Raw genomic sequence first — 21,339 nt, forward strand, 5'->3', positions numbered from 1 at the left:
GCTTTGCGACAGATCCCAAACCCTCCGGGGGGGGAGGCATTTTCCACCACAGGTCCTCCCACTGCCCAAATCACTGAAGTGCGAGGGTGAAATAGACAAGTGCATGAACAGATACGGACTGCCTCGGATCAAAAATACCACTCCCGTAGCAAAACCCAATGGGCCTAGCCCCGCAAAACCTTCATGGCGGCCTCGAGTCTCTGGATTTCCTCTGTAACGAGGACGCGCTGGCGCTTCGTGCCAGCGTCCTCGCCTGCAATCTCGTCGAGCTGGTCCTCGCTCAGCTGGGCGACGCGGGTCGCACATAGGACACGCAGGGGGCTATCTTGTCCGTTCAACAGGTAGTGATCAATGACCTGCTGGCAGACGACGTCAACAAATCGCTTGCGGGCGACTTTGTAGTAGCTTCGTAGGATGTCGTGAACGTCTTCGCAGGTCTGCTTGGCATTGCCCTTGTCTACGGCGAGGTTTTGCAGGGAAGAGGTTGAAACCATCGTCTGACCGCCAGTAATATGGCGGCAATTGTTGCATCCAGGCATCATTCCCTTGTCCTTCACCTCAGCAAGGATGCGGCCACTACGGGCTTTCTGAAGGTTGGCGTTGAAGTAGTGATTGTAGGTCATTGGTTTGCCCTCTCGCTCCACTGTGAGCAGGAAACGGGTGTGTTGCATAGCTCGAGAGTAGCAGCCGCGGAGCTGATCCAGCAGCACAGTGTCCCAGAGCGCGTTTCGGACGCTGGGGTCAGGACAACAGTCTGTAAGGAGATCGAAGATGAACTGGTGAACCAGAACAATGGCGTTGGTGATATGGGAGAGAACCAACTTCTCCCATTTGGACGACTGTTCCTTGAAAGTGGTGCCGAGGAGCGTACCATTGAACTGTGAGCAAGTCAATAAGAGTTCTCTCGTCGTGGGACATAGTGACATGATTAGGGACTCACAGTTCCCAGCTCTGGACCGCGGCTGTCCTTGTACACCCCTTCAATATGTGCCATGATGCAGTCTGTAAGGGGCATCGGACAGTCATATGTCTCAGTGACAATGATATCGTGGAGCTCCTTGTACTTGGAGACTGGGATCGGAAAGTCGACTTTGTGCGCTTTGTTCTTCGCCATGTCATCATCATCGTCGTAGACGAGACCAGAGATGGTGTGGAAAGCGCGCAAGTGACCTCGGGTCGCAAACGTGTGGGAGAAGGCGTCATTCAGCTTGATGATACGAGTGACCAGTCTCATGTGTGGAGACTCGGTGAACATTTGTTCATCGGTGTAGTACGCGTTCAGGGCGTGGCTAGAGATTGTTTGGAATCTAGTTCCAAGACGTGTAAGGTAGAGTCGTTGCTCATTGGTCTCACCACGGGAGGGCCCCATGATCTCACTCAGCTTGCGCTTCTCTCCCAGCTTCCGGCCAACCTCAGCCTTCACGTTTGGCAGCTCCCTCTTGGATATATCCATCAGAAGCTCTCTGAGGCGCTGCTTCAGGGATTCGATACCTACCCGTCCATTATCTGAAATGGTGGACCACGGAGCCCCTTGAAAGAACTCCTTCTCTTTCAGGTTCCTCTGACGGAGTGAGGACTTGTTATCGTCGGCGCCGCGATTCTTCACAAGGCAGTAACCAAGTCGAAGATCATTGCGCTTGCCCTCTACGAGATCAATGACGGCTTGTTGTGTGACACGCTCGGTCGCCAGGTCGGGTTTGGTGAGGACTCCCATTGTCCGGACACCCTCGAGGTCGGCATCCTTGGCGAGTTTGAGAATCTCCTGGGTGGCAATGTCGACATTGCAGGGGATGACAGCTAGAATGATGGTGCGAGGATCCTTCATGTACCCCTTCACCATGTCCTGGACAAGAGATATATCACTCTCGGTGGTGAGTCCAGGTGTAGCGGCGCGGAAAATGCCCGGAACATCAATCACAGTGAGATGGTTCTGCTGCGGGCCGTTGATCTCGATCTTGAGGATGTCCTGGCTGAAGGCATTGAGATCGTCATTGTTGCCTTCCGACTCCGAGGCGCTATCCGAGGAAGAAGCTGGTCGGATTCCCATCACCTTGTTCGCATCTTCGAAGATCTTTGCAAAGTCTTCACCACGAGTATTGGTGACGTGCGACTTGAATTGATGCAACGCATCCCGGCGAGCCTGCGAGGAAGACGGGTGAGGGATGATCGAGATGTTGATGGTCTCCACAGCCTCGCGTCGGCAAGTGATCTGGGTTGCATAACGAGTACAGAGACCTGCAGCCCTCGGGAACGAAAAGCCAGTGAGACTCTCGAGAACAGAGCTCTTGCCAGAAGACTGGTCGCCGACCACAACAAGCTGGATTTGAAGATTTAGTCATCGGTCACAAGCTAGGGTAGGGGAGCGATGGGATATACCTGGGGGAGAGGGACAAGAGAACCAACATTGAGCTCTCTGAGCTTGTCGATCTTGGTGAGTAGGGCCTGGTTGCCCAGTCCAGAGTCAGTCTCATCCATCTCGAGTCTGCCGCGGTTGTTCTTTTTGGCCATATGCCAAGTAGCCGCTCCTGTGGTTGATGTGAAAGAAGAGCCGACAAATCCCACAGCGCGGCAAGTCCAATACTCTGAGGCAGACCTGATCCAAAAGTCAGGTGAGGATAAAGTTGAGGAGAGAAAGATCTCAAATCGGAATTCAGAAGTCAGCTCTGAAATACCCCTTGATTCAAGCAGTGACTAGGGAAGAAAGCGAGTGCTTGCCCACCAACTGCCAAATATTTGCCAGATTGCCCCAAGCCAATGGATAATTATAGCAAACGAGACCGCAAGCTTCTCTCCCAGGGCTTGCTCATTTGACATGAACAAAAACTCTCCAGAAGTCCTACAAGAAAAGGATGAAGTGGACTCACACCTCCGTACCAAAACCCCCTTTCCGCTATACTCCTGCAAAGGTAGTCAAGATGAGGAAAGACACCACCAATGAGATGTTATCCAGAATGTTGAAATAGTGGATAATGCATCTATTTCGTTTCAAGGGACCAAATTATGAGCCTCTCATCTTCGTATTCTAATATATGCTACCGTGGGCTGATAGATATTGACCCCCTATAATGACTGACATGTATCTGTTCTATGACAGATAACTTCCCTATAGAAGGAAATGGAAAAGGAACTAAGCCCTTCTTTACGTCTACTATTGGAAAAATAATTGATGACCGAGTGCTTAGAATCCAAGGGACGACCAGTCCTGGGCAGCGTTGGCGCTGTTCATCTTGCCAATCCACTCCTTGAAAGGCACGCCGCTTCCAATATGGATGCCATACGGATCAGACCCCTTCTGGTAGTCGCATACTTTCTGTTTCCAATGTGTCAGCCCTTGTCACTATCAGGTTGCTGCCTCGATGCCCCTTGCTAAGACTCACCTTGGGCAGGATCTGCCAGTAGAGCTGCGGCAGTCCGGCTTTGATCATGTCCTGCATGTTGGCAGGGTACTCCTTGGAGGCGTCGTAGCTGTCGGTGTTGACGCCCCATTCCTCGACGTAGACGAGCTTGCCGTTGGCCTGCTTGATCCAGTTCTTCTCGTTGTTGGCCCACTGGTTCGGGTTGTTGGCCTCTGCGCCAGCATAGCGGTGCACTATCATCGCCAGGTTAGTCAGTACACATCTGTACCCAGTGCCAAACAACCAAGCACTTTATTTTCTCCTGAGGAGGAGCTACCCACCAGAGATCAGATCGATAGCGTCGCACTTGGTCGCCGCCTCCATAAAGTTGCACCCGTGCACGATGTCGCCGCCGAAACCACCCGTGGCGACCTTGATGGGGTTGTCAGCCCCGAGGGCCTGGCGGATGTGCTTGGCCCGGCCGCAGGCCCAGCCGTGGGTGTCGCCGCTCGTGCACTCGGACGTCTTGGTGGTCATAGGCTCGTTCTGCAGGTCAAAGGCCATGATGCCCTCGTGCCAGTTCTTCCAGACCTTGCCCGAGTACTTGCCCTTGTAGTTGAGGATGTGCGTGAGGCGCTTGTCGTAGATGTCAAAGGCCTCCTGCTGCTCGTAGAAGTAGCCCGAGCCGAAGCGGGCGTTGTAAGCATCCCTTTGCAAATACGTCAGTCTTTTTTGACTCCTTATGATAATGATGGTATGTATGTCTACTCACGAGCGAGAAGACTGGAGGCTGTTGGCATCGTGGGGCGAGACGAGCGCCTTGATGCCGTTCTTGGCTAGCTTGTTGATCACCTTGTCTAAGGCATCAAGGGTCTCATCGTGATACTGGAGCAGCGTAGTCTCCAGGTCGGGCACAGATACAACGATCTTGCTGCCCTTCTCGCAGTGGCCGTCGCCATTCTGGCCATTGACCCACACGCGGACGACCTTGACGCCAAAGTCTTTGATGCTGGCAATGTAGCTGTCCTGGTCGGCATCAGAGAGGCCTTGGAGGAAGTACAGGTTGGTGCCAGCGAAACATTTGGAAGTGGCGCGCTGTTGGATATCCACAACTGGAGAGGCGAGGCCGGCGACGGCGAGGCCACCGAGGATGGCCAAAATGGTCTTCATAGTGGATAAGAATAGGTTCTCGAGCAGATAGTGTCAGCCTCTTGTAGAGTATCACTGTTGATGTTGGTTCTCCATTCCATCTCAAGCTCAGACGGGGGCGGCACGAGGGTCTTTATACAAAAGCGTCCGGAACCCTATGCACTTGTTCAGCCCATGTTCTTTCACCGGCAGCCTGATGGCAGCAGAAGTGTGGTAGATAGTCTTGACGCCACCAATTCCAAGGCAGATTCGCCTTCATTCTCAGAGCATCGTGTCGGCCGCTCCTACAGGTACCGGATGTCTTCCCCTGCATCAGAGGACATCAATAGAGCGCCCTATGTGAACGGTTTGAGGTCCATCCTGCAAGCCTTGCAGTTGTCCAGACGAGCTCAGACGAGATCACATCACGATCCCACCAGATATTCGCGCAAGTGGTGTTACTTGCTCATCGTTCGGGCGACAGGCTGGCCCAATCAGCCTATCTGTCAAGCCCTCTTCTAGCTAAAAGTCTTCGAACACAGTCAGCCCGCAGAGAAGAGCCCCCAAACGCGGGTTTCAAACACGGGGGCCAATCTCGCCCTGAACACCAGTCACATTGGGTTTTCAGGGTTCAGCCTCGTGCCCGGAACAGTTCCAAAAATAGAGTGATCTTCAAGACAACATTGTATATAAATCGTCTGATATTTGGGATGAGCTCAGAGAGTAAAGCTTGTTGCGGGTTTAAGTTACCCAATGAGTGGTATTATTCGTCCCTGAACCTGCGGTCAGCACTTTGTTGTTACATAGTCAGCTAGTATGTTGTCGGACCAGAGTCCTCATGGGGCATGTCAGCACTGGGCTGTCGTCTTGATGTCAGTTTGGACGGGAAGAGCCGGTAGCACAATATCATAAAGTCAGCAATGCGCCGAGTTGCAAAGCGCACCATTATACTCATTTCGTTCGTCATCGCCGTGAAGAAGAACTCCACATGCTTGGTCGTACCGAGTCCAGATATTCATGTTGTACATTGCTATTTGCTGTTCCTAATACAGATGAAAATTGCTTATGACGACGCTACGCTATGCTTGTGTTCATTGGCACTCCCACTCTCTTCTGCCGCCTGTGGGCCTCCCTTCTTATGGACGACCGACTTGAGCACCTTGAGCTTCTCCTCTGTGACTCGGATCGCCTCTTTGATCTCTCGATCGTCCATACGGTCTTCTCGAATCTTCTCCTCCACGGTCCTGGGCTCGACCGCCCGCTTACGCACGGGTGGTGCTCCGTCGCCAAGGCGGTCCATGCCAACTCGCTCTTCCAACCAGTCCCAGAGCTCGCTTTCTTCGCGCCTCCAGATCTCGTCGTAGGCTGCCAGACGATCCGGATAGGCGTAGTAGCCAATATCGTGGCCGAACCCGCCCGGCGATCTGCGATTCGTGAAGCCGAAGCCAAACCAGCTCGCAACAAGTAAGCCCACCAAGAGCCCATACACCACATTGCCAGTCATGAGGGGTCCGATTATATCCACAATGGGCCCCAGGATACCGCGAAGGGGTTCCAGAACCCCCCAGTCTGGCGTCTTTGGAGCTCTTGCTGTGCCCTCCGTGTCACTTGTCGGGCTTGACGCCAGGGTAGACTTGCCCTTGCGCTTCTTCTTGCCTTTACCTCCCGCACCATTAGTAAATGTGTTCACCCGTGGCCGCGCCGAGGTAGCTCCTCTCAAAGCTGCAAATATGTCCTTGCAGTACTGCACCTGGCCTTCGTTTGCCGCCTTTTCGATCGTTCCTGTAGCACGTGTTAGTGGGGCTCCGTTACGAATGACCTAGTCAGAAGGGATGCTGACCTTTGATCCAACTCTTGCCAGTCCACTCCACCGTGCAGTTGGCTTGTACTCTCGTGCCGTTATTCTCGGCCCACGAGAGACAGTACTTTGTCTTCACGCTGAAGACATTGCCGCTGGGAACTTCTGGAGTCTGCGTTGTGCAGTTGACATTGACCGCCTTTTCCAAGTCGATGTTCTCGATTGTCTCCGTGATGATGCACTTCGTCGACTTGGGACCAATGGCGCCGTAGAGCGGTTTGATGTAGGTATACGTGTGGGTTTTGTTGTCCTGGGACAGACCCTTTTGGTCCTCCATTTGAACATCAGTGCATTTTTGTTCGTTCGTCAGCCACTTCGACATGAAATTTGCAGAGGCAGGCCCAAACATCAGGCTGTAGACCTTGCCGAGAGGGGCAGGAATCACTTCATCGGCGAGGAATTTATCGTAATGCGTCCCAGAATCGCCACACTCAGTCGGCGCATGTGTAGCTGGTCCAGGAAAGTCGCCTCCGGCTGCCGCTGCCCCGGCCGGCGCATCTTTAGACTTGTCTGGAGACATGCCATTGGTGGCTACCGCGCCCGACGGCTTCCGCGAAACAGCCTTCTCCCCATCGTTATCCGCCAAGCCTGGGTCGGTCATTTGGGTAGTCTCGAAGTCCTCATCGTTCTCTTCGTCCTCATCATAGACGTCATCTTCCTCCTCGCTATCGTCGTCTGATGCCGAAGTGATGCTTCGACTGCCGATCGACCCATCAATGTCGACCTTTTCAGTCTTGTCGCCACCTGTTTCATCGATGCGAACGCCGTTGAGTGAGCTTTGGAGGCTTGGGTGCCCGAGCTTCCAAATCTTGACAATCAGATCATAGACCGAATCACGGCTCATGAAGCTGGCGAAAATGTGCTTGACATGAAGAGTAGATATCATGAGACCGTTCTTGAAGACGAGCGCCGTGCTCCTCTTCTCGACGGAGATGATTTCGTCGAAACTCAAGACTAGCGTCGTTTGCCAGCCCAAGATGTTACTGCTGAAGCAGAGATGACCCTCCGAGATGTAGAGCCTTCCATGCGCAAGAATATCTCGCTGCAGAGCGCAGCCATAGTCCTCGATGAGGTAATCGTCATCCGGCACGCTTTTGAAGAGAGCATGGAAGTCCCGATTGCGCTTCTTATTAGCTACCGCAAAGCCGGTAAGCTTGGGCGTGCTCGCCTGAGCAGAGGGGTGCGCGACGGATGCATTGGCCGCGAGGATGGCAGCAGCGATGGTTCCCCCAGTTGCTGTTGTCCCACCGGTTGTGATAGAGCTTCCACGTTTCCGATGTCGGCCAATTGCGCTCCTGATGCTTCCACTACGCTGCACCCCGGATTTACCTTCGTAGATGCTACTAGAAGGCGTGGTGCGGTCTCCTGGAGCCGCAGTGTCATATAGCGACCTCGGTCGCGAGTCTTCTGAGACGCTGTCTGGTGCCGAAACATATGAATAGTTGTTTTCGGCCGGGGCTGACTCGGACCTCCCTCTGGCTTCAGTTGAATCCTGGAACTTGGCGGTTGTTGGTGTTGCAGTGGAGCTGCTCGGTTCCGGGATCCCCAACTGGCTTAAGCTGAGGTCCCCCTTGCCGAGAGTATTCACGGCTAACTCCTTCGACTCCATGGGGTGCTCTGAGGATACTTCGGTCGCTGGTTCAACCTCGATGTTGTCGTCACTGGCTCCCTCCTGAAGCCGCGTGGTAGAAGCTGTCTTCTTAGTGCTGTTGTTCCACGACGTGATATTGGTGTTGGTGATGGTGTTGCTCAGTGTGTTGGTAGCGTTTTGAGCAGCAGATAACATAGACGAGAAGAAGCCAGCAGACGAGGGCGTGTTTGGGCCGTTTTCCGGGGTAGGAGTAAGCGGAGCCAAAGTGATATTTGAAAGCTTGCTTGGTCCTATGTTACCAGAGCCTGATCTAGCCCGTCTCTGTGATATCATGTTCCCTTGAGGGGAGCCAGACGCATTCGTTTGTGCACCACGGCGTGACGCCTCAGGTGAAGCGTCCCGCGAAGACACCGCCTTTCGTTCGGGATGGGAGGAATCCGTGGGCGTCGGTGGTGTATTGACAATGACCGGGGTGGCCTGGTCGCCAGTGGGCGGCGTGCGAGGGGGTGTGGTGGTGTCGATCTTTTGTCCTCTTGACAGCCTTCGGAAGCGCTCAGTTGATGCGACCTTGGCGTTATCAGGAGTAGAGTTCGACTTGGGAAGAGCTGATACGTCTGGCAGTCGGTGAGAAGAGTCGACCTCTCTTGCGGGTAGCTCGGAGTGAGACCTCTCCCTAGGTGCCCCTCTCTCCGGACTGGAGCTGGCCGTGCTCGTCGAACCTTTCCTGGGCTTGAATACTTCTTTAAAGCGGCCAACAGGCGACGGCGATCTTCTAGACTGTGGTCGCGGGGGAACAAGACCGGTCGAGCTGGATGCTGACAGTGGCCGCGCGGACTGGGAGGGGTCCTTTGGTAGGTCAGGAAAGGGAGCTGCGGATTCCTGCTGCTCCGATTTTTGGACCTCCTGCAGATGGTCTGCTTGGACGAGTGGTGAATTTGTCGTCAGATACCCGATCTGCGAGGGATGGGTGGAAATAATGGTGGTAGGTCTGGTCGCAGGTCTGGTCGCAGGTCTGGTCGTTCGGTCAGAAACGTGGTTCAAGAAACAGGCTATTGAAAGGCTAGCCAACCAAGCCGGGACAAGAATTGGTAGACCGGGATGGGCTACGGCTATGCAAACAAAAGGAAACAAGTCGGAAAATGAACGAATTGGCAAAGAACGAGGGTTGCTTGGGTATAAGGAAAGCGACAAAAAGTAAGGAGACGGCCGCGATACAAAGGGTAATGCGGTGATTGAAGCGAAAACCCCCTACGACGATCGCGGGTAGAAGTAAGCTTGCGGCGGACAAGGCAACAGAATTCAACACCTCAGGTGCAGCGCGGTGGGCTCGGAAGCTTGTGGGTTGTGTTCTGTTGCATCCAAGCTTTCCACCCCCAGCTGCACTCCACATTGGTGACGCTGAGCCCAGGCAAGAGGCCGGCCCCTCCGCCAAGCGAGAGCGAACACGACGAGCGGACACGGCGAGCCAGCTGACATTGCGTGGGCACATAGAACGAACAACTGAAGGCAGCAACCTGACATGACACGGGGAAATTACTTACGAGTCATGGTCGGATTCATAAGATATCAGGCTCGTCTCCTCCTCGTCGGGTGCGTCGAGTGATCCCGTTCCATCACTCTCGGTGGTCTCGCGACTGCCAATGCTTCTGCCGCGCAGAGACTCGTCGCCAGACCCGTCGCCCGAGGTTGATTGCTTCTTGCGACGCCGTTTCGCAGCGATCGACTTGGGGAGGAGCTTGCCGAGGCCGTTGCCATCCATGCTTGGGGATGCAGTCAAGGAATGCGACCAGCAAAGGAGCCCTTCGACTTCAAAGCTAGCAGATTATGCTTCACGCAGGTATTCGAATGGCGCGCGGGCGTGCAGGAAGGCCAGCTTTATTGCTTGGTGGTGAGCGCGCGCGCTAGAGCATCGTCATCGATTCTGGTGTGGGCCGCGATGCTGTAATTCCTGCTTGATACGGGAGAGAGGCTCGGCGCAAATGGGTGCCTAGAAAGCCTAGAAAATACACGAAGAATACGAATTGGCGGTGTTGCAGTAGAAGCTGAGAATAATGGCGAAAGCGGATCGTTCTGATTTCCAATTGAAAAACTACGAATGGAGACAGAAATTCGATGAAGACATGGAGGGGGTTGTCGTATTGGGAGGTCGGGGTGTTTTCGGCCATGCTTCGAAACAGGCTGCAACATTAAAACACGATTGCTTCTCTTTGATCAACTCCTTGCGACACTGACAGGCTGTGACAGGGAGTGGTTTGGGGGGCAATGGCCAGGTTTTCCACTGGCCGAATCCGGCCTGTTCCACTACAAGTACTACTTGTATTGCTATTGCGGGCAGCGCTAAGACTTTCCGGGCGGGTCAGGGCCACTCCTCCCGGTCCCCAGCGCCTGTCCAGCCACTTGCCTAACCGCTCTGGAACAAAAAGCGGGTACCTCTACAGGGCTGGTCTCTTTTTACAGGGCTCTTGCCAGCCACTGACAGTTCTTAGGTTTAGTGCACTTTACCACCCACCTTCTCAATTCATCCCCACCCCCATCTTTCGATCGTCGCCCATCAAAGCCGAGTCAGCAGGTTCATCGTTCACCAAACACCACGCTTCACACCTCGATACCTCTTTTTTCTCTTTCTCGAAAAGGCTCCATCCTAACGCTACAACATCATGCGCTTTTGAAGAAAACTCAACTTGCGAATTCCTGCGAAAGGCTTCACTCTCCTCTGGTGTCCCACGCACGCCCGGAGCAAGGTCGGCAAACATGGAGACCTCGCCGTTGATCAAGGTGAACCCCGCTTCAGCGTCGCCGAACACGCAGGCTCGCCCTGAACTTGCGACTGACAGAGAATTGCAGGCCCACGACCACGCAAGAGCCGCTTCCACGGCGACACAAACGTCAGATACTACGGTGGCTATCAATGAGCATGCCTTGGCCGCCGGCGAGTTCTCAAATGCTGCCAACTCGACCACTAGCATTGAGGCTCTGAGAACATTAAGACTCCTGGAACAGCACCACCAACGGCTGTCCGAACTACTAAAGTATCCTTCACAACATCCGGTCCAGCCGGGTACAGACAATGAGCCCGGTCAGTCTAGTGAAAAGGAGACATCTGGCCAGGATGCTCGAGATGAAGGCTCAACTGCTCCGAGCGAGAACACAACCGCTGCGCCTGTTAGAGCACCCGGCCAGCTCAGCCCTGTTCAGCAGCGGCGGTACCAAGCAAGAGACCTTTCCTCATCTATAGCTAGCAATCTAGCCTCGGCTCGGGGTATACGATCAAAATATCGAGGTCCGCAGCCTCTGGCCCCGAGTATCTCGAATGAGCAGGCACCCGGCAACCTTGAACGCCATATGCGAAGGGAAGGGTCGCGCTCGCAAATGCAGAGTATGCTTCATCAGAAGGGAAAGCCATCTTGGATTCCACCTTCCCACACATCACCGACTTTGACCGAACCGAAGGCTGCCGAGCTCGTTTCCCCAAAGGAGGAACCTGCTGCAGGCGAATCAAGCGAGGAGGGCTTCTCCAGGTTCTACAACACGTTTGGCAGTATTTTCAACCGGCTTTCAGCTCCTCTCGCCTTTGCAGGTTTGCCGCTGATTACGGAAGAGTCGGCTACCGAGGTGGCTGCAGCACCAGAGACCTCGCCCAAGAAGAGGACCCGACCGAAATCTGCGACCATCACGTTGAACCAAGAGCCAGACCTATCTCAGATCTACTCAAAAGCTGCTCTTCGGGCACTCTCACGCGACGGTCACGGGCCAAATGATTCTTTCTACGTGGTCCCGAAAACCGGCCACACAGCGTCGTATGCGAACATTCTTTCTTTTGATCAAAAGGAGAAGCGTAGGATGGCCGCATCTATCCATGCGGATGACGGCGACGCTCTTGAGGGCATTGACGAGGATGACTTTGTCGACGCGCGCGAGACCCAAGGTTCATTGTCGCCAGGGGTCAAGAAGCGCCTAGGCAGGACTCAGTTGGAGAATGTGGTCGAGGAACTCTACACTGAAAATGCCAGCCTGAAGGACATGCTCGACAAGTTGAGCAAGCGCTTGCATGCATTCGAAGCCAACGCCCAGAACTCCCACCTGGCTCTGCAGGAGAGCATGCGCCTCATTCGTCCTAACTCTCCGACTTCGGCTGGCGGAGGACCTAAAGCACAGGGTGCAGATGAGACGCTGCGCAGGAGGAATGCTGAATTAGAAGAACAGCTGGCCAAGCAGGCGAAGCAGATGGAGGTGCTGGAAAAGGAGTATGGCAGGATGGAGCGGACCTTGGTCAAGTATCGGGACAAATGGGACAAGCTCAAGGCGGGTGCCAAGGCCCGGAGGGAAGCTCAGGGCTCGGCAGACAATGCCGAATCCTCCAAACCCGCTACTTGAGTATCAGTCGTAAGCAAGTCCAAGAATTCAATTGACTCCTCATCTTGTCTTGAAAAGGCTACTTGCAGCCTATCTCCCATTCGTAGTACTCTCTGAAAGGGCGGGACTTCTTCTCCCCTCCTGAATACCTCTGCTCATTCGCACATGGCTTTGTAAATATTACCCTGATGGGGCCTCTTTACGAGTTCAAGTTCTTTCATTTCTTTGTGAGCCGGGGTATATCATGTAATTGATTCGCCTCCTTCCCTCGCCGCTATCCTCTCGTCCATCTTGCGCATCATCTCTGCCTCCTCATCCACCGCCCCGTCGGCCGCCCGGCCACCGTTGCTGACTTGTATCCCTTGTTTCCTGAGCTCCTCGTTCACCATTTTCAGCGTCAACATGCCCTCCCACAAGTCAGGCATCTCCTCCCGCTGTTTGCGCGCCCAGCCTTCCACGCTCCGCATGCCCACGACCAGAAACCCCAGCTCTTCTCGATCCACGTCAAAGACCTCCCACCACTCGCACTCGGGCATCTTGGCGCCCACGTCCCGCGCCGCGTTGTAGATGGCCGACACGGCCAGGGCGTTGGGCTGGTGGGTCAGGTACAGCATCTGCGGCGACAGCAGCGCCGCGTTGAGGTGCTCCACCACGCGGCGCGATATCGCTTCCTTGGGGTGGTGGCCCAGGAAGTCGAGCGCCTGGAGGTACGTGACGGCCAGCGGGTGGGGGAGGGAGACGTGCGTGTCGAAGGAGAGGGCGTAGAGGATGCGCGCCTCGAGGGCGAGGACGCGGCTGTGGAAGGCGTGGTACGCCGAGTCGCTGAGGTAGTATGCGGACGGGTCGCTGGGTATCGAGGGGGTTTTCGCGCCGCTGCTGAAGAAGGAGCTCTGCGAGGACAAGAGGTACGCGTAGACGTTGGCGACGTCGCGGGGGGAGCGCGGGGCCGGGCCGAGCTTGGCGACGAGGTAGATCGCCGCGGCGGACACATCCTGCGAGGGGGGGTTAGAGAGACTTGTGTGTCTGTTGGTCGAGTGGCGCGGGGAGCTCACGCTAGGCTCGTGCGCAGTTGATGACTCTACTAGCCAGTACCGCGCGAGGACGACGTTTGCTTGCGCCGTCACCGACTGGGGCAGCTGAAGGAGCAGGCCGGCCGCTTGTGTTAGACATTGCGTCGCGAAGAGGACCACGTCGCCTAGGTCCGTAGGGAGGGCACTGAGAGCATGACGCTGGTAGAGTTGCTCGGGAGTCGCTAGTGGGTTCGATATGTGTGCCATGCTTGCCTCCAAGGTCCGTCCGTCAAGGCGCATGCGCTGGAGTGTGGTTGATCTTGCACCGTGGTCTTGATATGAGGTCAAAAAACAACATTGAAGATCGGCACCTGGGGAATGTCACACGATAAGATAAGATAAAGCTTGTCGTCAACGCCTGGCGCATCAATTAATTGACTGGAATGCTCGGCGGACCGTACCCATCACATCACGACACTACCAGTGAGCCAGGAACAGAGCTGGGCCAATCTGGGAATAGGAAAACTAATGAATATGGGCATAGGGTCTAATCTGGGTAGTGGTATACTATTCTCGAGTAAATTAAATACAAACCTAACAAAGGGACCGAGATTTACGATTGGAACGTCTCTGTAAGAGCACTCAAAGAATTGTCCCTATGTTTCATGGTGCCCCGATGGGGTCTTAGATAAAGCTATGACAGGGATCATTGGAATCTCCAAGCGTGGGGAAACAGCGACATCGACTGGTCCCCTTGTCCATGAATATCTTGTCGTCTCATCGAGGATACCATGAACGTTGGCAAGCGAGCATCAGAATATTTGACGGAGGTTCATCAGGAGCTACCTCAATGGCAACAATCAATATCCTTGCCCTGGAACTCGGAAGGGCGATCCCACGACCTAAAACCGGTGATGGGCTTGATGGATGCTTCTGCTCGCAATCCGTCAACTGATCTGACCATCACTTGGCTGAGCATCGAAGCCTGAGATATGTGCTGCTTCTAGGCTCAATAATAAAAGAACTTGCACTCATTTCTTGACTCTAAAACGGACTCTCCTAGGAAGTCGACTTGACCTTGAGGTTCATCTCTCTCACAATATTTTCACGCCTCTTTGAGAATTCCCTCCATCAGGTCGCAGCTTCTCGAGGCCCGGTGAGACCTTCACTCCTTGATTTCTTGCCTGCTCATCTTTTGATGGGCTACACTTCCTATCCTTCCAGTTTGTCAGTATCATTCGTCATCAATATTTCCACTGACATCCTTTTCACTCTGGCCGACTGCTACGCTTCACTCTGCTCGTCACCCTCACCATCTGTTCGAGACCTGTTCCTTCACATCGCATCTCATATCTTTTTATCTTCTCCTTCAACTTGATATCTCGTACAACATCAGCACAGATCCATGTGTGATCCATGTGCTCAAATATTCCCAAGTACTTCATTCAGATTTGGCTCACATCCTCCTTCTTCATTTTGAATGCTCTGTGAGCAATTATCTCATTTTCATCCCAAATCATTTCTTCCTTGTTACGTATGCATTCTTTCGAAGGAGACGACTAGCACTGTGGCAGCATGGCAGGCATCTCAGTTGATAGCAGTCTAGCACTGCTCTCTGAGCCAGATGCCTCATCATCTACTGGTGTGTTTGATCATTTCGAGAAATCCCTGCACTCATCCTCTGTCGAGCACTTGGAGAATGCCGCCGAGATTGGCGTCGAATTCCTTCAAACACTCAAATCGGCACTTGCTGCCTCGACCTCGATGAATATTGAGGCTCGACGTTGGTCTCAGCGTGTCGAGGATGCGCTGGCGGAAAAGCGCTCTTACAAAGCCGTCTTTGCCGTTCTTGGTGGCACCGGCGCCGGGAAAAGCTCAATCATCAATGCTATCCTTGATGAGGATCGGTAAGCTCATTTCTCTCACGCTTTGATTTGATGCATAGATGTTCACACGTCGCCAGGCTCATCCCTACCAACTGTGTTCGGGCATGCACGGCCTCTGCCACAGAGATTGCGTACAACACCTCTGATGATCCAGATGAATCCTACCGTGCCGAAGTCGAGTTCATATCTGCCGACGAGTGGGTTACTGAATTGCGTGCACTGTTGGGTGATATCGACGACAGTTCGGACGACGATGCTCAAGCATCAATCAGAAACCCCGAGGCGGACGCTGCTTGGGCTAAAATCACCGCGGTATACCCACAGATTTCGAAGGAGGATATCCTTAAGTCTGATATTAGGGACCTTTTAGAGGGGCTCTATATGCATAACGTTTTGGGAACCACCACCAACCTGAAGGCAACATCCGCGGCTTCACTCTACAGCCAATTGCGCGAGTTCGTCGACAGCAGGGACAAGACTGGTGTGAAGAAGATGGAACTCTGGCCTCTTGTCAAGATCGTGAGAGTGTTCATCAAAGCTGAGGCCCTTTCTACTGGAGCAATCATCGTTGATTTGGTAAGTGCCTGCCCCAGACTTTGAAATTCCGGGATGTTCTTCAGTCGGGAAGGTTTGGACTCCAACACTTGAAGGTACAAAGGGCTGACTTGAACAGCCTGGAACCCAGGACGCCAATGCTGCGCGAGCAGCTGTTGCAGCCCAATATCTCCAAAAAGCCACTGGTTTCTGGATTGTGGCCCCGATCATTCGCGCCGTGGACGACAAGACCGCCAAATCTCTGCTTGGGGATGCCTTCAAGAGGCAAATCAAACTGGACGGCAATTTTTCGGCGATCACTTTTATTTGCTCCAAGACGGATGGCATCGTAGTTTCCGAGGCACGTGAAAGCCTCGAGATCAACCCACCAGAAGATTTCGAATGGGACGACGATGTCCGCTTGCTGAACGAGATCGAGGCTCTACAGGAAGAGGCGAACACCTTGCGAGTACAGGCGAAGGAAGAGAAACAACTCATGGAAGATGCCGACGACAAAGCCGAGCACTGTGAGGGCCTCTTGAAAGAGATTGAGAAGGGCAATACAGTACTCGAGCCGTCACCTTCCGACTTTCAGAAGAGCAAGTGTCGCGCAAGGAAGGTCGGGACCCGTAGCCGTCCACGCCGTGCTCCTTCAACGATCGCTGCCTGGGCTACAAGCGGTGGATCTTTGAACGCACCAATTGACCTGGACGAAGAGTCTCCGGCTGCTGAGAACAGCGAGACTGAGCTGACCATGAAGCTATTAACTCCTGAGGAGGCCGCAAGGCTGATTGATTCTTTCAAGAGCGCCAAGAAGCATCACCGTGAGAACAAGGAGGAAATTGAGGACAGCCTTGAAGAAATCGAGTGCGACATTGAAGAATGTCAGGAGCGTCTAAGAGCGTTTGAGATTGCGGCGCAGACTCTTTGTATTCGAGCAAGGAATGAATATGCCATCCAGGATATCAAACGTGACTTTGCGGAAGGAATCAAGGAGTAAGTGGCCCTCAGTAATCCATATAGTATCAAGGCACGAGGACTAACCATAAAATATAGGCTGGATGATGAAGCGGCGTTGGAGAGGGATCAAGAAGGCTTTGATCCAAGTCAGGACCAGCAAGACTACAGCAAGATATCTGCATCGCTACCTGTATTCTGCTGCAGTTCCCATGCCTACCAGAAGTCACGAAAGAAGAGCCGTCGTGATCATCCTCTTCTCGATGGATTTCCGGCTGTCGAGGACACCGGCATCCCGCAGCTCCGCTCTCATTTGATGCAGTCGACAGAGCCCGCCCGAAAAAAGGCTGCGATGCAATTTCTGACCAAGCTAGCCAGGCTGATCATGTCTCTGAAAATGTGGTGTCTCAATGGTGGCACTTCCCTCACCGAGGACGAACAGAAGGAACGCCAGAAACTTCTTATGGATGACATGGAAGATCTCCAAAAGGTAGGCGTTTCCCTTGCTGCTTATATTTTCCTACAATAACCACACTGGTATACTGACATCCGGAGAAGAAACTCTTGACAGCCGCGGGAGATCACCGAAACGAACTGTCTATGGTACTTCGGGTCTTCATCTATGACAATCTCGACCGCATCGCCCCAAGAGCCTCCGAGGCAGCAGTAGAGAAGGCAAAATCATGGGGTTACAAGCGGGACCAGGGCGGTATGCTTTACCATACCTACCAAGCGACGTGTCGTCGTAATGGTGTCTTTAAGGGTCGAAGTGGGCCACGGGACCTCAACCAGGAGCTACTCGAACCCGTGCTGAAGGGCATCGCAGCACCTTGGGAGAGGGTCTTCTCAGTACTCGTACCGGCCGGTCTCCGGACTTTCTTGCAAACATGCATTGCCTATCTTGAGAAGTTCCGCCAAGTGATGATTAGCCGGAAGGGCTTCTTGGAGGACTCACAGAGCAGTGCAGGACTGGCCGACCAGCTCTTGGCCCATCAAGCTGCCTTCAAGCACCTCCAGAACCGCGTCAGTCGGAAAATCAGGAGGTTGCAACGCGAAGCCAACAGGTCCTTTGGACCTGCTATCGAACAGCATCTACAGCCAGCGTACAATGAATGCCTGCGGGAGCGTGGTAAGTTGCTCAATGAACTGTCTTCCAAGATGGCCTGTACTTGGAATGCTGACTCTTGAGCGTGCAGGTCCAGGAGCGCAGAAACGCATGGTAGATTATATGGTGAGATATATCAGCGACATTCGTATCGAAATATTTGAAGATTCCACAGGCGCCGTCCGCGGCGTGCTCGAGGAATTATGCGAAGAAGTGGACGAGTATTTGCAGAGGAAGATTCTTGGCATCCTCGAGGAGATCTCTGACGACTGCCGGTCTGCTCTGGGAGGTTGTGATGAGAAGAACACGAAAGCTCTCAGAGCTGAGCTCTCAACACACCTGGCTGAGATAGACACTACCTTCAAAGGTGTGCTGGCCATGCCATGAGGTGAGCCGTTGTCATCGACTTTTGAGTGCTGTATCTCTCGAGAGACGAATCTGTGCGATGCCGTCATACCTTGACTCTATGCCGGATCTCTGGCCCTCAGCGCCGAATGCGTCTCTTTGATATTGATTTTGGGAAAGATTGGTTGGGATCATATCTCCCAAAATGGGAAGAACGATTTCGTCCTTGTTCTCCCCACGAACGTGCATTTTTTTGCTCTCGCTATACTTTTCACAACTTTGACCTTCATATTTTACATTACTCGAGGAATTGCGGCGAACTGTATATCGGCATCTAGTTCTCAATTGAAGATTTTACTCTGACTTGTCTCATTGACACGCTGAGGAGTAGATGCGCCTGACAGACTTGGTGGATGTTGTTCAGGAAGAAAATCTTGACAAATTCTCCGTCCGTATATGAGTGTAGGTACAGAGACATCAAGAAGGCAGGCCGAAGCTGTGCTCTTTCTGTGATAACACAGTAAGACTTGGACGGAATTATATCACTGTCTGCAAGATCTTGCATTGGCGGTCGTAAATGCTCTTTGCTAAATACATAATGTAGGTTTGACGAGCAGTCTCCTTGTGAGAAAACAGCCGTTGGTGAAGAGCACAGGCGAGAGAGTATCTCGAAGGAGGCAGCGTTGAGGTACCTGGTTGAGTGGGGTCACAGCTAAAGGTACATGGGTTAGGAGCTATCATAATGGTGGGGTAAGCGCCCAGGCAGTTACCTCACCTCCAACAACACCCAGCTCCTCCATCTACAGCTACCACCCGCGACCTCTTGATTCCCACTCATCAGCACGTCACCCGGGCCGACCCAAGATCTCCAAATTGCCAGTATCTCACAACCACGTATCTCCTTTCCCGGGTGCCATCCAGGCTTCTGAACTGAGCAGGAGAGTTTCCAGCGCGCCACAATCCCAGCTTCCCCTCGACCCATCGACCATGGCTGACGAGGAGGCCAACCCGCTCATCTCGACGCAGAAGTCGTCAGACTCTCTCCAAGCAGCTCTACACCCACTAGTTCTCCTCACAATCTCGGATTATATCACCCGGCACACTCTGCGCCAGCAGAGTGGTTCTGTCGTCGGCGCACTACTCGGCCAACAGAACGGTCGCGAGATCACCCTCGAGCACGCCTTTGACTGTCGGACGACAACATCGGAGGGGGGAGATGTCATCCTGGATAAGGAGTGGTTTGATGGCCGTCTAGATCAGAGTACATATATGAATATGCCTGGTACGCTCAAACTCGGGCTGACTTGACTTTCTCTAGTGCGCCAAGTCCACAAGGACCGCCAGCTTGACCTCGTCGGCTGGTACACTCTCCTGCCCACGACTGGCCCTACACCCGATATCCTTCCTCTACACAACCAGATACTTTCTGGATACAATGAATCCGCAGTACTACTCGCCTTCCACCCTGAGAGCGTCCCGACAGACTCCGTCGGTGGCAAGCTACCCATCAGCATATACGAGAGCAACTACGAGGTTGACGACGCAAGTAAAGCCAAGGGAGAGGATGCTTCGTCAAAGGGCGGCGATGGTGACCAAGAGATGAAAGACGGCAACACCCAGGAGCAGACGCTGAAGCTTAAGTTCCGGCATCTGCCATACTCGGTCGAGACTGGCGAAGCCGAGATGATCAGCATTGACTTTGTCGCCAAAGGAGCGACTAATGCGGCAGCTACAGACAGCGCGGAGAAGAAGAAGAAGAAGAAGCCATCGCAAGGGGCAACCGAGACAAAGGGAAAACAACTAGCGTCCGGTCAAGACACGGATGCCTCGGATGTCAACGATCTGGCGGCACTTTCAAGAGAGGAGGAGGAGCTCATCGCCTCAATAACGACCAGAGCCAATGCTGTCAAGATGCTGCACTCGCGCATACAGCTCGTCACCAAGTACCTGGAGCAACTGCCACCGTCCTATCTTGCCACAGAGGGCCAAGCTCCGCCCGAAGCAGCTCCGGGCCAACCGCATACTACGCCTTCTCACACCATCCTCCGCTCCATCCAGGCACTGGTCAACCGGCTGCCTATCCTCCAGCCGGCCTCCACCGAGGCCTTTGAGAGGGAGATGCAGAGCGAGGCCAACGACGTGCACCTCATCGCGCTGACCGACCAGGTGATGCAGAGCATCAAGGAGATCCGCGAGATCGGCAGGAAGTTCAGCATTGTCGAGCAGGGTCGTAACCAGTCCAAACGGCTGCCCGATGTCAACACGCCGGGCGGCACGCATGGCTTCAGCCTGCCTGGTGCGGGAGACATCATAATGTGAAGGCGATCCTGCGACTTCTGGCCCCAAGGACTTGAGGGGATGGATAGACACTTCTGATTACCGGAACGAGGAGGAGCTCATTGAAGGGATCCGGGACTGCGCTTAAGAACCGGCGTAGCCTCTGATGGGCGGAGGCCAGAGGTGTCACATTTGCATCGGGCGTTGATCTTGGCCAGTCGGTCATGCGGCGCGAGCTGATCCCCCAGGAAGCCGGAATAAACCCTGGACAGAGGGGGAACCAATTGAAGTGTTAGACATAGAGCGTGCATTGTGTCTCGGTATTACCGCAGAGTCTGGCGGATCCATACATACCCTTGACTCGCCAGGCAGTAGCTAGAAGAGCTAGCAAAAACATGCATTACGATCGAAAATAGAAGAATTTCTAATAAAGACGCTTCCGTCTCTTGACATTGGTCGCCGTCGGGTCTGGGTTTACTGCTGTACACGTTCATACTGGTAGTGTATTGATATCGTTTAGAATGGTGGACGGTTTATGTCAAGCAAATTCGAGAAGATTGTATTTGGGGCCTATCTCAGGAATGATACAGCCTCGTCTACCTTGAGTGTCATGACATCGTGATCTGTGTTAGGAGAAAGCATCTTCAATCCCCGTTAACCGTCGCCGCATCCGCCAAGAACTAGCACTCTTGGCCCATTCTAACATGTACCAGTCTAATCATGGTCAACACACCGTGTGCTTCGAGCCGTACCAGAATACAATTGAGAACCCAACAAAGGAAAGAAGAAAATGAGATGAAGAAGAGAAGAAGAGAAATGCCAGGGAGGCAACGACGTAAGGTATCATCAATGGAGAAACCCTGACAGGTCGCTCAGATTGCATCGCCACTTGTGGAAAGGGGAAAATCAATCAATTCAAGAGTCTCCCATACCGGAAAGCAAGCAAGGAGAAGAATCCTG

At 53.5% G+C, this 21,339-nt stretch overlaps 7 protein-coding genes across 7 annotated transcripts; 3 read left to right on the forward strand and 4 right to left on the reverse strand.

The window, feature by feature from the left end:
- Positions 1–164: 164 nt before the first annotated feature.
- Positions 165–2,475, reverse strand: E0L32_007294 (uncharacterized protein; the record flags this gene model as incomplete). The annotated part of the gene is made up of 3 exons (XM_031142023.1): positions 165–878; positions 941–2,317; positions 2,377–2,475. The coding sequence occupies 3 exons, from the start codon at positions 2,473–2,475 to the stop codon at positions 165–167; spliced, it is 2,190 nt and encodes a 729-aa protein (XP_030993702.1).
- A 703-nt stretch (positions 2,476–3,178) lies between these two features.
- Positions 3,179–4,505, reverse strand: E0L32_007295 (uncharacterized protein; the record flags this gene model as incomplete). The annotated part of the gene is made up of 4 exons (XM_031142024.1): positions 3,179–3,310; positions 3,378–3,589; positions 3,677–4,044; positions 4,108–4,505. The coding sequence occupies 4 exons, from the start codon at positions 4,503–4,505 to the stop codon at positions 3,179–3,181; spliced, it is 1,110 nt and encodes a 369-aa protein (XP_030993703.1).
- A 1,021-nt stretch (positions 4,506–5,526) lies between these two features.
- On the reverse strand, positions 5,527–9,671 carry E0L32_007296 (uncharacterized protein; the record flags this gene model as incomplete). Its single annotated transcript, XM_031142025.1, has 3 exons — positions 5,527–6,245; positions 6,304–8,924; positions 9,454–9,671. The coding sequence occupies 3 exons, from the start codon at positions 9,669–9,671 to the stop codon at positions 5,527–5,529; spliced, it is 3,558 nt and encodes a 1,185-aa protein (XP_030993704.1).
- Positions 9,672–10,663: 992 nt separating this feature from the next.
- On the forward strand, positions 10,664–12,286 carry E0L32_007297 (uncharacterized protein; the record flags this gene model as incomplete). Its single annotated transcript, XM_031142026.1, has 1 exon — positions 10,664–12,286. The coding sequence occupies one exon, from the start codon at positions 10,664–10,666 to the stop codon at positions 12,284–12,286; it is 1,623 nt and encodes a 540-aa protein (XP_030993705.1).
- A 221-nt stretch (positions 12,287–12,507) lies between these two features.
- E0L32_007298 (uncharacterized protein) lies at positions 12,508–13,542 on the reverse strand (the record flags this gene model as incomplete). Its single annotated transcript, XM_031142027.1, has 1 exon — positions 12,508–13,542. The coding sequence occupies one exon, from the start codon at positions 13,540–13,542 to the stop codon at positions 12,508–12,510; it is 1,035 nt and encodes a 344-aa protein (XP_030993706.1).
- A 1,308-nt stretch (positions 13,543–14,850) lies between these two features.
- On the forward strand, positions 14,851–18,144 carry E0L32_007299 (uncharacterized protein; the record flags this gene model as incomplete). Its single annotated transcript, XM_031142028.1, has 6 exons — positions 14,851–15,182; positions 15,239–15,737; positions 15,835–16,691; positions 16,752–17,142; positions 17,208–17,781; positions 17,849–18,144. 6 exons carry the CDS (start codon positions 14,851–14,853, stop codon positions 18,142–18,144), a joined length of 2,949 nt encoding a protein of 982 aa, XP_030993707.1.
- A 700-nt stretch (positions 18,145–18,844) lies between these two features.
- On the forward strand, positions 18,845–20,421 carry E0L32_007300 (uncharacterized protein; the record flags this gene model as incomplete). Its single annotated transcript, XM_031142029.1, has 3 exons — positions 18,845–18,852; positions 18,909–19,363; positions 19,421–20,421. The coding sequence occupies 3 exons, from the start codon at positions 18,845–18,847 to the stop codon at positions 20,419–20,421; spliced, it is 1,464 nt and encodes a 487-aa protein (XP_030993708.1).
- Positions 20,422–21,339: the final 918 nt, after the last annotated feature.

Source organism: Thyridium curvatum, assembly GCF_004353045.1.
Source record: "Thyridium curvatum strain D216 chromosome Unknown NODE_44_length_342116_cov_83.455874, whole genome shotgun sequence".
Lineage (NCBI taxonomy): Eukaryota > Fungi > Ascomycota > Sordariomycetes > Thyridiales > Thyridiaceae > Thyridium > Thyridium curvatum.